General features: G+C 41.7%; 1 protein-coding gene across 3 annotated transcripts in view; it reads left to right on the top strand.

Annotated features, from left to right (window-relative positions):
- The first annotated feature begins 6,666 nt into the window (after positions 1-6,666).
- The window catches only part of SP4 (Sp4 transcription factor), a 91,047-nt gene continuing 79,754 nt past the window's right edge, over positions 6,667-17,959 (top strand). For 2 of the 3 annotated variants that reach the window (XR_009215589.1, XM_032759660.2), the window contains exons 1-3: positions 6,668-6,916; positions 7,334-7,449; positions 7,944-9,498. Coding sequence is in view for 2 of the 3 variants with exons in the window: in XM_032759660.2 (XP_032615551.1) it covers positions 6,910-6,916; positions 7,334-7,449; positions 7,944-9,498 (1,678 nt within the window). In the remaining variant the exon portion in view is untranslated. Of the gene's footprint in view, positions 6,917-7,333; positions 7,450-7,943; positions 9,499-17,959 lie in introns of all 3 variants that reach the window. The other variant, XM_032759670.2, reaches the window with a different exon arrangement.

The following is a 17,959-nucleotide window of genomic DNA, read 5'->3' as shown; positions in this document are numbered from 1 at the left end:
GGAAAATGAGCACTTTCACACTTACTGGGTGACTATGTGAAATAAAAAACTTTTTCATGCAGTAATCTTACAGTATATATTAAAATTTTAAACATCCACTTTGTGTCAGCAATTCCACTGTTAGAAACTCTCTAGTAAAATAAAAGTAACAACATAAAAGAAGATTTTTACAAGTACTGGTATAACTAAATTTATTAAAATTTATGGTTTATTACAATTTATGGTAGGGTGAAAACAGTGGCTATCAATCCAGGTATTTTAACTGAATAAAATATGTTCATATCATAGAGCAGTATGTTGTATTAAAATAGTAATTTCAATTTATGTATTTTTAACCTGGTGAGATAACCCTAATATATTAAGGTAAAAAATCCAAGTTTGCATATATATATTGTATGTGTGTGTGTGTGCAATTTTATGTTAAAAACCTCAAAAACACACATATATGATATGTGTAAACTAGAGAAAAGTGAGAAAGGATATACCATCAGTTAACATTGATGAATTCAGTGTTTGGAATAGAAGTAGATAGAATAGAAAGGCCTTTCACTCATACACCTCTGTGTACTGCTTGTGGAAACTAGCATAATTTAGTAATAACATTAATAATAATGATTAAAATGACAGCCAACATTTAATGAGAGTTTACCAGCGACTATTCTAAAAAATCTTTTAATCTCATTCAATTCCTGGAACAACCTCATGAGATGGTAATATTATCATCTTTACTGTTTTATAAATGAAGGAGTGAGGCTCAGAGGGGTTGAAGTCACTTGCCCAAAGGTTGCACTTTTAATAAGCAGCAGACCAGAATATAAATCTGAGTGGTTTTATCCAATGAAAGATTATTAATGAAAAAATAATAAATTGAGTATCTGGAATTGGCATGTTTTGGAAAGTTACAATTGCAAATACAGTAGGCATTTTTGCTCTATATTTTCTTGATTTTAAATCATCAACTTTATTTTTTATCTATTTTTGAGACAGCGTCTTGCTCTGTCACCCAGACTAGAGGGCAGTGGTACCATCACAGCTCACTGCAGCCTCAACCTCCCAGGCCCAAGCGATCCTCCCACCTCAGCCTCCTTAGTAGTTGTGACAACAGGTGCATGCCACCACACCCAGCTTTTTTTTTTTTAAGTTTTTCTAGAGACATGGTGTTACTATATCACCCAGGCTGGTCTTGAACTCCCGAGCTCGAGTGATCCTCCCACCTCAGACTCCCAAACTGTTGGGATTACAGAAATGAGCCACTGCACTTGGCAATCACCAAGTTCATATATAACCTTAGGAAAATTAATTCATCTATGTCTTAACTTCCACATTGACCGAATATCTTTTATGGTAACAATAATAAGCCACATTATACTCCTTTGCACATATAGATTGATATAAAATATTAAACAGTTGTATATGCTATGTTCCAATAACTGCCAATAGCTATTAATTGTGTTCTAATGTGAATTAACTATACATGTAACTGGGCTGAAATAATAAACTTTACACATTTAAAAATTGTGAATTAAACCTTCTCTGAAGTTGTGTGTGGGCAGACTATGAGAGAGCTAAATGCATGCATGTTAGGAATAGCAAGGCCATCTACTTATCTACTAAACACAGCACTCTGCAGGTTTATCTTGATTCACTCGCCGGTGACAGTTACATATGTATATGTATATGAATATCCCAATTACATCACACTTAAACTTTCTAAAACTTTCTCTCCTTCCTGAAAACAATTATTGTTGGCTAAGGAATTTATTTTTAATGTGATTTTATATTCTACCAGGGCCTTATTATAGTAACAACTATGCATGGTCCAGATGTACTAAGGAGGCTATTTGTTCTAAGTGAAATACGTTCACTGAGTCCTGTGTCTAATTTCTGGTTGGCTATACTCTCAGTTAATACACTTTTGAGCAAAGGTGGATGTTAAGCTTTGACTATTCTCTGGTTTATGGTCTCTCCAAATCTTTGCTATCTGCTTCCCAAATACAAAATGATTTGTATAACTTTCGGAGGGTGCTAGGAAAAAAAAAGAAAAAAAATGAAGCAGCTTAACAGGTATTTAAAAAGTAGCTTCCTGGCTGGGGGCAGTGGCTCACACATGTAATCCTAGCACTTCGGGAGGCCGAAGCTGGCGGATCATGTGAGGTGAGGAGATCGAGACCAGCCTGACCAACATGGTGAAACCCCGTCTCTATTAAAAAGCACAAAAATTAGCCAGGCATGGTGGCAGGCACCTATAATCCCAGCTACTTGGGAGATTGAGGCAGGAGAATCACTTGAACCTGGGAGGCAGAGGTTGCAGTGAGCCAAGATCACACCATCGCACTCCAGCCTGGGGCACAAGAATGAGACTTCGTCTCAAAAAAAAAAAAAAAGGAACTTCCTAAAAGACACACTCAAATACAGTCCCTTTTTCTCATTTATGCCATGAACTAGTGTCCAAGTCCCCTCTCTGGCAAGTCCCCTCATTGTTCCCCCACCCTCTGGATCTCTCAACTCCACAACTACAAGGATAATTTGTGGCAGAGGACTTCTACCTCTAGGACACTATTTCAGCTTTATGGAAGTGTTTGAGCTGAATGGTCAGTGCTCAGTGTCATTAAATATTTCACATACAAATGCTGATTTCCTCTGTGTGTATATACTGGGCCATAAAGTAAAATATACTTATTCCTTTTTTTTTTTTTTGAGACGGAGTCTTGTTCTGTCGCCCAGGCTGGAGTGCAGTGGCATGATCTCAGCTCACTATAGCACCCGGCTCACTGCAGCCCCTGACTCCCAGGTTCAAGCGATTCTCCTGCCTCAGCCTCCCGAGGCACTCGCCACCATGGCTGGCTAATTTTTGTATTTATAGTAGAGATTGGACTTCACCATGTTGGCCAGGCTGGTCTTGAACTCCTGACCTCAAGTGATTCATCCAGGCTGGTCTTGAACTCCTGACCTCAAGCGATTTGCCCACCTTGGGCTCCCAAAGTGCTGGGATTACAGGCGTAAGCCACCGCGCCTGGCCTAGGGTCATAAATTTTAAAAAAGTTACTGGGCCAGCCATGATGTAAAATATATTTATTTCTGTGGGTCATAATTTTTTTAAAAGTTTGAAAGTCACTGTTTTCTAGGCAATAATGAGCATAGGAAGGAATGGTTTTAGACCACTGCTTCCTCAGGGAAAAGACCACCCTCGCAGGCCTGAGGCTGAGTATTTTGTTGAATTTATATTTACATTGTTGAACAAAAAAATAATTCAGGATACTTGTTAAAGACAGCAATAAAGACTTTAGTCAAGGAGAGACTATCCAATGGGGTCTTGCAGTGGGAGAGAGAGATTGGGCTCAACTATGAATACAAAGACAACTAGAGATCTGAAGCCAAGGAGCAGGATGGAGTCAGTGGATGGAAAATTACTAAGGGGAAATTTCCAGAATAAAGGAGGATTCTGGCTAAACCAAGTTAATGGGATTATTGCTGAAGGCAGGCCAGGGTGCTAAGATAACGAGAACAGGGGATAAGGAATTTGATGAGATACCAAATATGGTCAAATATTGAGGGTGAGGCGTTTTTACCCAACGGACCCAGCAGGATTCTTGCTAAAACTGGACTAAATGAACAAAGCCACTAAACTAAGGACAGAGTTCCAGGTCAGGACCTAGTCAGAAAGAGGACTTAGAGGAACCAGATTAAAGTTTGGTCAAAGGAGAGAGTCTTTGTCAATATCACCTCCCTAGCAAAACTAGCTTTCCACCGGGTATCACACTGAGGACTTTTGGTTGTTATTTTCAAATACAAGAGAGCAGAGGGAGGAGAAGCAAGCTCTTTCCTGATTCTTCTAAGGTCACCAATCTCATTCATGAGGGCTCCATATTTAATCCTAATTATCTCCCAAAGACCCTACCTTCTAATTTCTAATACCATCACACGAAGGGGTAGAATTTTTCCTTCCTTCCTCTCCTTCCTTCCTCCCTTCCTTTCCCCTCCGTCCCTCCCTTTTTTTTTTTTTTTTTTTGACAGGGTCTCACTCTGTTGCCCAGGCTAGAGTGCAGTGGCGCCATCTTGGCCCAATGCAACCTCCGCCTCCTGGGCTCAAGCGATCCTCCCGCCTCAGCCTCACAAGAAGCTGGGACTGCAGGACAGCGCCACCACGTTGGCTAATTTTTGTAAAGCCTGGGTTTCACCATGTTGCCTAAGCTGGTCTGGAACTGCTGGGCCCAAGTGATCCGCCCGCCTTGGCCTCCCAAAGAGCTGGGATAACAGGAGTGAGCCGCGCCCCGCGTAGAATTTCAACACATGAATGGGGAATGGGGCAGAGAACACAAACATTCAGTTCATAATAGCCAGAAGACTTTGGCCCACCATAAAAAGCAGGACTTAGGTTTCATGGATACCAGTATTCCCACTTATCTATAGGGTGGAGAATATTTAGGACTTTGCAGATTCATACTAATGGTAAGCATTATTATTATTATATATATATTTTTTGAGACGGAGTCTTGCACTGTCGCCCGGGGTTGGAGTGCAATGGCGTGATCTCAGCTTACTGCAACCTCCACCTCCTGGGTTCACGCGATTCTCCTGCCTCAGCCTCGCGAGTAGCTGGGATTACAGGCGCACACCACCACACCTGGCTAATTTTTTGTATTTTTAGTAGAGACAGGATTTCACTATGTTAGCCAGACTGGTCTCGAACTCCTGACCTCCTGATCCGCCCTTCTCGGCCTCACAAAGCATTATTTTTAATCTATGGTTCAGAGTCACTGACATTGCCTCTCTGAAGCAGGTTTTCTAAATGAAAACGACAATGAAAGCCCCAATTCATAAGACTGCAAAATGTCTTCATTTATCTTGGTGAACTGGGGGAAGGAGGGGACCTGAGGATAGAGACAGTATATACGTAAATGCAAGAAGCACTTTTAAGCTTTCTGTATTGTACACGATGGGGAAAAGGCATGTTGTTCAGGGATCTCTGGCTCATTTTATAAGATGGGGTAGACAATACTATGGAATTCTTTATTCGAATTGCTTTGTCTTGCTGCATGGCTTTGTCACCAGCTGATTTTGCAATTACTTTAACAAGCGAAGGAAATGCCAGTCAAGTTCAGCATCTGGGACCTCCTCACCATTGCAACATGTCAGGCCTCAGGCAGGAGACAAAAAATGCCCAAGGCTGACTGTGGAGCCCAGGTAAGAAGTGAGAGACTGGCTTTGAGCCTGGGGTGTAAGCATGCGTTGTTCCCAAGGCCAGTATTTACATGTGGGGTCACTTCCACCTTTGGTACAGTTGATCAGGCGCTGATTACGTTCCATGGCATCATCCTGACTTCAGGACTTTGTAGGAAAGCTGAGGCAGGACACTGCTCAAGTGCATTTGACAATAAAATGCTTTGTGCAGCTAGATGTTAATTCCACTTGCCCTTACGCTTATGCTACACCGTAAGCCGGGCTGACCCTTATGGAGCTGGGCTTTTCTTCGCCCGGAGACTCTTGTCAGATAAGGCTTAAAACTCCGCCAACCACTTAGGCTTTTAGGCAAAACGCGATGCAACCCTAGAAGGCGGGTCACTGCTCTGCACCAGCTGCCAGCCAGAGAGACAACAAATAAAAATGGAAGATCCTTCTCTGTGAGAAAACAGGCCTCGGACTCAAAGCGGGGGGCCTGAGGGGAAGGTGAGCAAAGAAAGGCAAGGCGAGGTCGCTGCTTCAAGAAGCCGGGTTCATTCAAACCCCGAGGACAGCAAACCCCGCCTCCCCACGCCGCCGCCCGCTCAATCGCCAAGCGCTCCGGGTGTGAGCTCGCCCCGCGGGGAGCGGCTTGGAGCCGAAGAGGCGGTGGCAGAGGTGGTTTGGGCAGCCCCGCGCGGCGGATAGGCCCAGGCAAACAACACCCATTCCCCCTCCTCCTCGCTCAGTTCAACTCCCACTCGGCCCCGGCCACGCCCTGCCGCCACCGCCCCCTCGGGCAGCTTTCCGCTCGGCAGCCAGGCCTCGGTCGGGGGCGGGAGAGAGGCGGTGCCTCGAAGAAGGCACCGCGGCCGCCGGAAACTACGAGTACCGACAACCTTCGCGGTAGTGCCCCACCCCCTTCTCCCACCACTCAGCGCGCGTCACCCTGGGCTCAGCCAATGGAGACCGAGCCAGGGAAAAAGGGCGCCCGGGTCCGGATGCGCCTCAGGAAAGCCATGCTCCCTGCGCGGGGGCAGCGGGCAGTTCACCCAGCGCGCCGAGCTGTCGATGGTCCGCGCGCGCCCACGTCCGCCGCTCTCGCTTGCCTGGAGCAAGGGCCCTACTTTTTTCTTTAGTGGCAATTGGAGGGATTGCTGGAGCGGGTTTTTGAGTGGAGGGCGCTGGGAAATGAGTAGGGGGCGGGATATCCTGAGACAACAAGTTTGGCTGTATGGAGGGCCTACCGGCAGCGCTCCTGAGCTAGAACGCGGAGAGAAAGAGCGCCAGAGGAGCCAGGGAGGAGGACAAGAGCTGCTAAAAGAATAACCCCGAGAAAGGGGGTGGAGAGGAGGCGGCCCCAGCGCCCCGGCCCCCGGCAGGTCGGCGGCCAATCCGCTGGGGGAAGGGGTGGAGAGTCGGAGGCTCCGGCAGAGAGAGGCCGAGGGGGGTGGGGAGTCGGCCGGGCTCGCACCGCCCTGGCCCCGCCCCCGACCCGCGCCGCCGCCCGCGCCGCGCGCCGCTGCTGTCAATCAAGGGCGAGTCAGCCGGGCTCGGGCGGAGAGAGGAGCTGCTACGCCACAGCCCAGCGGCGGCCATTCGCGGAAAAAGAGGCAGAGCCTGTGCCAGCTACAGCCTCCTCCGAGCCACCGCGGGCGGGCGGGACCGGCCTCTCCTCCCGCCTCGCCCCCACCCCCACCCACCTCTATCCCAGTGTCTCCGTCTGAGGGTTTGTCCTGTTAATGCGGGATGAGCGGTACGTATTCTCCACCCCCCTCAGTCTCCTTCGCCGCCTCCCTCTCTCCCTCCCTCCCCAGACCCTGCTCGGTTCTCCCCGCTCCCCCGGGGCCGCTGAGATGCTTTAAGGGGAGGAGGAGAGGGCGGGAGGGAATCAGGGGGAGGGAAGGAGGGTTGTGTTTTGTCTTAATGTCTGAGAGAGAACAACCTCCTTCTGGGTGTTGCTCTGGAGCCGATGGGTCGGGTTTCAAACCACGTTTTGTGATATCCCCCTCCTCCCTTCCCTCCTTCTCCCCCACCCCCTGCCGGTGTGCGTGGATCGCGGGTTTATGGAGATTAATGTTCGGGGGGAGGGGGGAGAAGAGGAGAGGAAGAAGAAGAATAATAATCCTAATAACCTGTTGTCGTGTGTGTGTGGTGGGGGGGTTTGTTGCAGATCAGAAGAAGGAGGAGGAGGAGGAGGCGGCAGCGGCAGCGGCGATGGCTACAGAAGGAGGGAAAACCTCTGAGCCAGAGAATAACAATAAAAAACCCAAAACCTCAGGCTCCCAGGTAAAAGCAAACAAATAAAAAAAAATTCATCACGACACATTAGGAGAGAGAGGGAGTTATGCCCTTTAAATGTCCAGAAGTAACAATAAAAATGTTTATCCACTCAAAGCATCTTTCTGAGAGTGTGGAACTTAAATTGTAAATTCATCAAGATTTTATCTCTTTGAGGGTATAACGCTGTTTAAAATTACATCAGGAATTCAGACTATAAGAAAACGGTGTGTGTGTTCCCAAGGGCATTTTGAGTTTTGGAACATAACACTTTACAAAGTTTTAAAGAATTTCCTTTTATTTAAACTTGATATTATAGGACTTGCTTCCTTATTCATATAGTTCTTACCTACTTTTGTTCGTATTTCTTTTTGATTTCTGCTCCTTCCTAAATTGTTATGTAGAGCTGTCAAAATAAGTAACCCCCTGGCAACTACTGGCCTCCACTAAATCCGCCCACTTTTTTTTTCCCCCCCTCTCCTTTACCGTCCCATTTTGGGTAGGACTCTCAGCCCTCTCCTCTGGCTTTACTGGCAGCTACTTGCAGCAAAATAGGGACTCCTGGTGAAAATCAAGCAACTGGACAACAACAAATTATTATAGATCCAAGTCAAGGATTGGTGCAACTTCAGAATCAACCACAACAGCTAGAACTGGTAACAACGCAACTTGCTGGAAACGCTTGGCAACTTGTTGCCTCCACTCCTCCTGCTTCAAAAGAGAATAACGTTTCTCAACCAGCCTCTAGTTCGTCTAGTTCTTCCAGCAGTAATAACGGGAGTGCATCTCCTACAAAAACTAAATCAGGTAATTCTTCCACTCCTGGTCAATTTCAAGTCATACAAGTACAAAATCCAAGTGGTAGTGTACAGTACCAAGTAATTCCACAACTTCAGACAGTGGAAGGTCAACAAATTCAAATCAATCCAACTAGTAGTTCATCTCTACAGGATTTGCAGGGTCAAATTCAGCTCATTTCTGCAGGTAATAATCAAGCTATACTCACAGCTGCTAACAGGACAGCTTCTGGGAATATTCTTGCTCAAAACCTGGCAAATCAGACAGTTCCAGTCCAAATTAGACCTGGTGTTTCAATACCACTGCAGTTACAGACTCTTCCTGGTACTCAGGCTCAAGTTGTAACAACCCTACCAATTAACATTGGAGGAGTGACTCTAGCTTTGCCAGTGATAAATAACGTGGCTGCTGGAGGAGGGACTGGGCAGGTTGGCCAGCCTGCTACTACTGCTGATAGTGGGACTTCCAATGGGAATCAGTTAGTTTCCACACCCACCAACACCACTGCTTCTGCCAGTACTATGCCGGAATCTCCCTCCTCCTCCACTACCTGCACAACCACTGCTTCAACGTCTTTGACAAGCAGTGACACATTAGTGAGCTCAGCAGATACGGGCCAGTATGCAAGCACATCAGCCAGTAGTTCTGAACGCACCATTGAAGAATCTCAAACACCTGCTGCTACTGAGTCTGAAGCCCAGAGCTCCAGTCAGCTTCAGCCTAATGGAATGCAGAATGCACAAGATCAATCAAATTCTCTTCAGCAGGTGCAAATTGTAGGCCAACCTATCTTACAGCAGATCCAGATCCAACAGCCTCAGCAACAGATCATTCAGGCTATTCCACCACAGTCATTTCAACTCCAATCAGGGCAGACGATTCAGACCATCCAGCAGCAGCCTTTGCAGAATGTTCAACTTCAAGCAGTAAATCCGACTCAGGTGCTTATCAGGGCTCCAACTTTAACACCTTCAGGGCAAATCAGTTGGCAAACTGTACAGGTTCAGAATATTCAGAGTCTTTCAAATTTGCAAGTTCAGAATGCTGGGTTATCCCAACAATTAACCATCACCCCAGTGTCTTCAAGTGGTGGCACAACTCTTGCTCAGATTGCTCCTGTGGCTGTTGCTGGTGCCCCAATAACTTTGAATACTGCCCAGCTTGCATCAGTGCCTAACCTTCAGACAGTGAGCGTTGCCAACCTGGGTGCTGCAGGTGTTCAAGTGCAGGGAGTTCCCGTTACAATCACTAGTGTTGCAGGTAAGTTATGACATCTTTTTAAGTACCTTTTAAATAGTTTTTCATAACAATTACTGCTTTTCTTTGCTAATTCTTAGGTTTGACGTAGACCTCTGAAGTAAGCACACGATCATAAGGAACCAGAAATAGGAATATTATACTAACAAACATAGCTCTGTAGTAATCAATGTGACATGTTCACTTTTGTAGATTTCATAATGTGTTAAATTTGTTAGTTTTTTTTTAAAGTATTATTTTATGGGACAGAGCTTTCTGATTAGAATCATAATTGCCTTCTGTAATTTAGCGGTCTTATTTGAGTACATTCCAACTCTTCAGAAAGAACCCTAGTCGAAATGATATTTATCTTTTCTTTGAGGGAGAGCAGTTTTAAACTGAATTGGTATATATAATTGTGAGTCTGTTGAACTTTTAATTCTGTGGTGTAATAAGGCTTTTTTTTTAGTGGAAGTTATTTCTCAAGCTTCAGCATCTTGTCGCCCATGCTTTTGTGTTTTATTACACTGGTTTTAAACTAGATACTGACGCAGTTGAGAGATAATTTTAAGTTGTAAATTGTTTGGTTAACTTTTTGCCTACTTTTATGCTAATATCAGGATTTGAATGAATAATCCTTCATTTATATAATTATATTTAATTAAATCTTATGGTCATTGTGTGATTTGTAGATGTTTAATGTAAGGTTGGTGGAAAGCAATGAAAAATGTTGACAGTAAAATGTCACTAATTTGAATTAATTGTGGTAAAGTTATTTTTAAGCCAATTGTAAAAGCAGTTGTTATTTGTTATGCATATAAATAGATACTTCTAAAGTACTTGGGAAGTAGTTTTAATCTTTTTTGGACCAGTCTTATTGTACCTAATAACTTTTGTTTTCTAGTAATTAAACCCTTTTCATTGATTCTGATTTGATGAAAACCTCGTTATGTTTTAGTGCCTTTGATACTTCCAGACCTTGTTAGTTAAATATTTCTATTTTGATAATCTGAGATAAATAAGTTTATCACTTTTGAATGATCTTTCTTGAAACAAGTTGCAGAAAAATTACGCTAGGGTTCTTCTTTTATGGTTAATACCTAAAGTAGGCATATATAGTAAAATCATAAATTGCCAGATAAAACCTTCTGATTCAGGAGAACCGACATTATATTTTTTATCTAGATACCAGTGCTTCTAGGCCAGCGCTATCCAGCAGAACTTTGTGTGATGTTGGAAATGTTTGTTCTCTATCTACCTAGCTACATGTGGCTGTTAAGCAGTTAAATGTGTGTGGGGCAACTGAGGAACTGAATTTTAAATTTTATTTAATTTTAACTTAAGTAGCCACATGTGGCTAGTGGCAAGCACAGTCGTCTAGTTAGTGTTTTGATTGTGGTACTTTTTCTCCTAAAACTATTACAGCGTAATTACATAAATGTTTCTCTGGATTACAATACTTAACTTGCTTTGTTTCTACTCCTTTGCTAAAAACTTTGACAATAATTGTAGTGTTTCAGAAAAGTGTTTTTGGTGAGTTGAATGACAGTTTGCATTGTGAAAGCAGAAGTTATTTCACTTCCATTTCATCTTGCTTATTAAACATTAGTGAGTTGGGATTAAGAGAATTGAGTAACTTATAATTTAGGTTAGAAGTAATCAATTTTTCTGCTCTCTAGTTGATAACTTTTGCAATCCAGAGGTTTTTTCTTAGCCATTGTGAGGGTAAAGAAATGTTTTGGCCACCGAAACTTAGATTAACTTGAATGGTGCATTAAAATAAACACAGGATCCAGTTTTTGGTACTGTAAGTTTTGAATTGTGGGGGTCAAGGGATTTGCCTTTCAAACAAACTTTCCAGGTGATTCTAAAACTCACTGAAGTGGCTGGGTGTGGTGGCTCATCCCTGTAATCCCAACACTTTGGGAGGCCAGGGTGGGAGGATTGCTTGAGCCCACTAGTTCAAGACCAGCATGGGCAACATAGGGAGACCCCGTCTCTACAAAAAAATTTTTAAAAAGTTAGCTGGGTGTGGTAGCGCACCTGTGGTCTCAGCTTCTTGGGAGGCTGAAGTAGGAGGATCGCTTGTGCCCAGGGGATCCAGGCTGTAGTGAGCTGTGATTGCCTCACTGCACTCCCACCTGAGTGACAGAGCGAGACCCTCTCTCAAACAAACTCACTGAAGTTTGAGAATCAAGTATGTGGTCATCAGCAGTGAACCAGAAGACAGAATATGGAAGCAGGTGGGGGTGTTGAGCTAGTTCGTTTGTGCCTCAGAGAATAGGTATCGGTGGCAACTACAACTTTTTAGTTTTTATTTCACAAATGTATATTGAGATGGTTACTGTATGCTGAACACTGCCAATAGGTGTGGTTATTCCTTCATTTTCAGGGATAATTTTTTCACTTAAAGGATTTACATGATTTGGGTGGTTCTGTTTTAAGTATAGGAGGAAATTTGAACTCTACATAGTTGGATTTTTTTCCCCCGAAACCAAAGATTTAAAATTTTATCGATGTTATTTATGTTCTAATAAATGTGCTCAATCCTTTTAAAAAGACAGCAGTTTGACAAAGACCAGAAATGTACCTTGCTTGATGTGTACAAGTCAATACAGTTAATCTAGGCCTAGTTTGCAGATTTTACCCCATTGCCTAGCATAGTAGGTGCTTGACAAATGCTCTTTGAACTAAGGTATAAAAGATGATGGAGAAAGTAGCACTTTGTAATTAGGAGCAATGCCTTGGAATGGTTTTAATGAAGCTAGTAAAACAACTTTGTTTTCATTAATTTCTTTTGACTTTGCATTTTTAAGACACTAAGAGTGGGCCGGGTGCGGTGGCACACGCCTGTAATCCCAGTACTTTGGGAGGCCAAGGCAGGTGGATCACCTGAGGTTGGGAGTTCGAGACCAGCCTGACCAACATGGAGAAACCCCGTCTCTACTAAAAATACAGAATTAGCCAGGCGTGGTGGCACATGCCTGTAGTCCCAGCTACTCAGGAGGCTGAGGCAGGAGAATCACTTGAACCCAGGAGGCGGAGGTTGCAGTGAGCCGAGATCGTGCCATTGCACTCCAGCCTGGGCAACAAGAACGAAACTCCATCTCAAAAAAAAAAAAAAAGACACTAAGAGTGAGACACCAGGAACTTTACTGTCTTGACAAGGGGGAGAAGGAGCAATAAGTACCCATATCGCCCTTTTATAAATGAGCCCTGAAAGTTCAGATCTTTTACTTTGTGTCCCCATTCATCTGTAAGTACTTTCTTGGTTGGTTCATGTTGTTCCCCAAGAGAATGGTATTGTTTAATTTGTGGGGAAAATTTTGCTCGAAATTTTTATGCCAAGGCTTCAAAAATTAGTAGCTTTGACGGAATGTAATTGCTAGCTCAAGGACAATGAGCTAAAACTCTCCACCATCCACTATTCTCATTTTACTCTTCAGGAGATTAAGGGAAGTCTAGATGACATGAACAGAAAAAAAGTAAAATACAAGGTAAATCTAATGAAACCAGTACTTGAAGCTGGGGAGCTTCATACTTAGTTTTATGAAATGAGAATGTTAGCGACAACCTAGGGGGATCCTCTTCCTATTAATAATGTGTTCAGTATAATGTGTTTCTGTGCTTTGGTCTCAGCTGTAAATCCTGAGCTTCATGCTGAGCATTAGTTAGAATTGTAGTAGGAACTAAATATGTGTATGCTCTGCATACTTTTTGTTTCGTTATTGGGATTCTAAATTTGACTTACAATTTTTTTACTTTTACTTTTTAAAAAAAAAATAGATTTAGGGGGTACAAGTGCGGTTGTGTTACATGGATATATTGCATAGTGGAGAAGTCTGGGATTTTAGTGTACCCATCACCGAAATAGTGAACCTTTTACCCAGTAGGTATTTTTTCCACCCTCACCCTACCCTTCACCTTTTGCCCTCCACCTTTTGTAGTCCCCAGTGTCTGTTATTTCATCTGTATGTCCATGTGTAATCATTTTTTTTTTTTTTAGCTCCCACTTATAAGTGTGAACATGCTGAGTTTGACTTCAAAGGAAAAGCAGAAACCTTACTTTAAGCTCAAAGACAACTAATTGTACCTCTGGCTTAAGCTGCTTTATTTTAACTAAGTGAGGAGAGTTAACTACCTGTTTTCACAATGTCTTCTAGTAGTCAAAGAGCCCTAAATAAAGTGAATTTCAGGTGTTACATTTCCTTAAAGAATTTAGAGCTATGTAGGAACAATTGATATCTAAATCTGTAGTTAACTTGGAGTGGTCCACAATGTGACTGATTTTTGGCAGTAATCGTCATATGTAGTAACAGAGATCATACTGTAGGCCTTTTGATTGATGAATGAATATTTCTTTGTCAATTTTAGTGGAAATTAACAATTTTATGCTGGTTCTCCCACAGAGGAAGTTCAGACTTAAGATACTACTGACCCTTCAAGAACTTGACTCTCTTACCTAATTTCTTTACTTCTCCGAGGAATTAAAATATGAAACCTGGGGATATAGTATGAAACCAGAAATGGAAGGACCAATTCTTCATTATTGGTAAAAATAGGTACCAAAGAAAATAATTAAAATTTATATTTAATTTTAAAACAATTTAATCCAGTAGAATTAACTTCTTACACTGATCTTTTTTTCCAGAGCTACTAAAGGTGGAAAATTGGCTTGAGGTTTGATACAAATATGGCTTTCCTTTGCCATATATGTTTTATTAATTTGGATTTCCCTAATGGGCATCTGTATATATACATACTCATGTACTCCTGTGTTTGGTTAGTCTTTTTTTCAGAAGAGTCAGATTTACTCCAGTAATCTTACTTCTTTAAATCTTCTAATACTGTTTGTTATAGATTGGAATTCATTATTAGAAACTTAAATCTTGTATTCAGTACGAATGACTTAGGTTCTGAACTACCAAGCTGGCTTTACCTATTGAATGATCTTTTCATGGAAGATGAAAAGTACTCAATGTAGAGCCACATTAATTTTTTAAAAGGGCATTTTTTTTTTTTTAAGAAGGGTTTCAGGATAGAGTAGCAAAGGAAAATAGAGTTTTTTGTTTGTTTGTTTGTTTGTTTGCATTTGAGATGGAGTCTCGTTCTGTCGCCCAGGCTGGAGTGCAGTGGCACGATATCTATTCACTGCAACCTCCGCCTCCTGAGTTCAAGTAATTCTCCAGCCTGAGCTTCCCAAGTAGCAGGGACTACAGGCACGTCACCACGCCTGGCTAATTTTTATATTTTTAGTAGAGATGGAGTTTTGCCATGTTGGCCAGGTTGGTCTCGAACTCTTGACCTCAGGTGATCTCCCCACCTCAGCCTCCCAAAGTCCTGGGATTACAGGCGTGAGGCACCGTGTCTGGCTGAAAATAGAGTTTTAATCACCTGCTTTTCAAATTCTGAATCAGGGAATATATAATGAGTAACGCTTAGGGAATATTGGGGCAGGCATGAAAGCAGGTTGAGAATATTGGGGCAGGCATGAAAGCACTCACAGCTCTAAATTTGCTTAATCAAGAAGGAAGATAGGGAATGGTGCTACGCATAGATCTTGTAGAAATAACAGACTTACAAAATGATAGAATTGTAGGTGGAAAGAATCTTGGAGATGACGGCTCAGCAGTTGTAACCTTTTGATACTGCTGCTAAAGTCTATTTATAAAGGCATTTTGTGTTTTTACTGTTTGAAGTGAAAGCAGAAATATGGGTCGAAGATTCTGCACTGCTACATTAAGTACTTGGGGGTGACACAGTAAGGATTGACAGTAACGGGGGAACCTGACCTAATATCAGACTATACACATATATGTGCTCTTCTGTACTTTTCTGATGCAGGTTTGAGTTAAGATTGGATGTTAAGATTGGATGTTCATAATGCTTGTCATTTTGCTACCTAGTGAATGGGCAAATTGTGGCAAAGGAAACCTGTTGAACCACAAATTGCTTATTTAAGTATGTGGTGAGATGAGGGCTTAATGAAATTGTAATTACTAAGGTAACTTCAAAATAAATGAGCCTCTTTCTCCCACCCTCTTTCCTTAGCCCTATTTTAGAAATGAAGAAATTGAAGCCCAGAAAGGTTAAATGACCCTCTTATATTTGATGGCAAAGTGAGGGCTAGAATCTTGACTTCTCCTCCAGTTGTCTTTCTCCTGCATTTCTGGGTTTGCTTTTTGGAAGTCAAGATGATAAAAATGGATGTTATCCTAGGGTCAGAAGGAACTTTCAGATTCAGTTTCAGGCTAGTATCAATAACTTAAAATTTATGTTGCATGGTAAAAAGTGTCAGAAAATTTAGCATGAATAACACCTCAATTTTTTAAAACATTCTTAACTTCAGACAAATGAGCTTGATAACCGTCCTTAGCAAAGTCCTTGAATGAATTATTGAATAGTTGGCTCTTGAGCATTTTAAAAAAGAACCGAGGAATCACTGGGAGCCAGTATGGGTCCACTAAGAAACTAGGTTCATATCTTCTTTCTTTAGGATTTCCAGATGAGTATCCAAAGGAAATAATGTTAACATAATTTATCTTGATTTTAGTATTGATAGTTGTGGCCTCTTTGAAGGCTCATAGCTGGTTGCACAATTGAATGAAAAGTGGTAATTATTATTCACCTCCTTACGAGGTGTCACACTATGGCATGGGGTTCTAATTTTGATGTAGTTTGACTTTTTTTTTTTTTTTTTTTTTTTAAAAATACCAGGTTGAAGGATGGCTGAATTTACTGAATTCAAATATGAGACAAAGCTAGGAGGTGGTGCTTATATGATAGAACTGAGATTCAGAGTGATCTTAATAGGCTGAAATGGTGGGCCAGAATTAGTAAGATACATTTAACAAGTAAGATCCTCTCCTTAAGATGGAGGGAATTACATACCTACAAGGTAAAAAACCTGGCTTGGCAGGAGGACTTGTGAAAATGATTTGGGATGTACTGGCTTAAAATGAACTGAGAGTAGAATAAAGCTTCTGTACCTTGCGCTTGTGAGATACTTCTGCAATATTGTGCGCAGTACCGGGTGGCACATTTTAAATGGGACATTGACAGCTGCGCAAATGTATCAAGAAGGATTCCCAGAATGAAGAATGTGGAAAACATTTCATACTAGCAATAATCAAAGAACGGAGTTTTATCTTTAAAAGAAAACAAGAAATTGTGACGGCTGTCTTTAGATATATGAGGGGCTTTTTTTTTTTTTCTGACGTAGTTCTATAATTTTGTTTGGCCCTGGAAAAACATATGTATATGCACACACAAAAACAGACTAGAGTTACACAACAGAGTAGTGATCATTCATTAAAGATTGGATGTTCATCTGTCAAAGATTCTGTAGACTGCAGAAGAATTTCTTGTACCATATAGAAAATTTGCTTAAACTATAAACTCTGAGTCTTCTTCTAATTCTAAAATTTAAGGTCTATGAAATTAGAGTATATATTTTATTTCATTCTGGGTACTGCCATCCAGCACATGGTCAGAGTTCTCCGTAAGCCTTAAACTTACATGAGTAAGTATTTAGGGATTTTTGTGAGGGAGATTGTGGGTGATATTTGCCGTTTTTCTTATAGAGGCTATATAATTAGGGTGAATTCTATTAAGCAATAAATGTAACACTTTAATTCGTAAATTAATATATTTCTGTTCATTCTTAAATTTACTATGTGCTTAGGTGCTATTTTTCTATGTCATTTGCTCTTTTATTTGGTAAATACCAAAGCGTTAGTATCTTAAACATATGCTTGAGTTCTGACACTGAATTTATAGTTACGATATTTTATCTCGGTATAGTAGTCTCCTCTTAAACATGGTTTCTGTTACCTGTGGTCAACTATGGTCCAAAAATGTTAAATGGGATATTCTAGAACAAAGTTTACGAGTTTTAAATTACATGCCTTTCTGAGTAGTGTGGTGAAATCTCAGTCTGTCCAGGGTGAATGGGAATCTTCTCTTTGTCCAGTTATGCCCTCTGTATATGCTAACAAGTCACTTAGTAACCTTCTCAACTGCTGTGGTATCAGTGTATTCAAGTATTTTTACTTTACATATTTATGGCCTAAAAGTGCAAAAGTAGTAATGCTGGCAATATGGATATATCCAAGATAAGCCAAATATATGCCAAAGAGAAGTTGTTATCTCATACTTTGTGTAATTTATAAATTAAACTTTATCACAGGTATGTATGTATGTATGAAAAAACAATATGTATAGGGTTCGGTCCATGGTTTCAGGGATCCATGGGGGTCTTGGAACATATTCCCCCCTCTGATATGGGGGGGCTGCTCTAGCTCTTTAACCATAGTTGTGTTTCTGATACTGTCACTTTAGCGTGAACAATGTGATTACTTTTTCTTGAGTGGAAATTTGAGAACAATTGGAAAATCTAGGATCCTAAAAGAACCCAAATTCTGGGAAGTACTCACAGCTTTAAATTTGTCAGTTTTCCCTACAGAGCAAGCAAATCTAGTATGCC

Source organism: Hylobates moloch, unplaced genomic scaffold, assembly GCF_009828535.3.
Source record: "Hylobates moloch isolate HMO894 unplaced genomic scaffold, HMol_V3 SCAFFOLD_1, whole genome shotgun sequence".
Taxonomy (NCBI): domain Eukaryota; kingdom Metazoa; phylum Chordata; class Mammalia; order Primates; family Hylobatidae; genus Hylobates; species Hylobates moloch.
The sequence above is the reverse complement of the archived record's forward strand: the minus strand, read 5'-3'. Positions and strand labels throughout refer to the sequence as shown.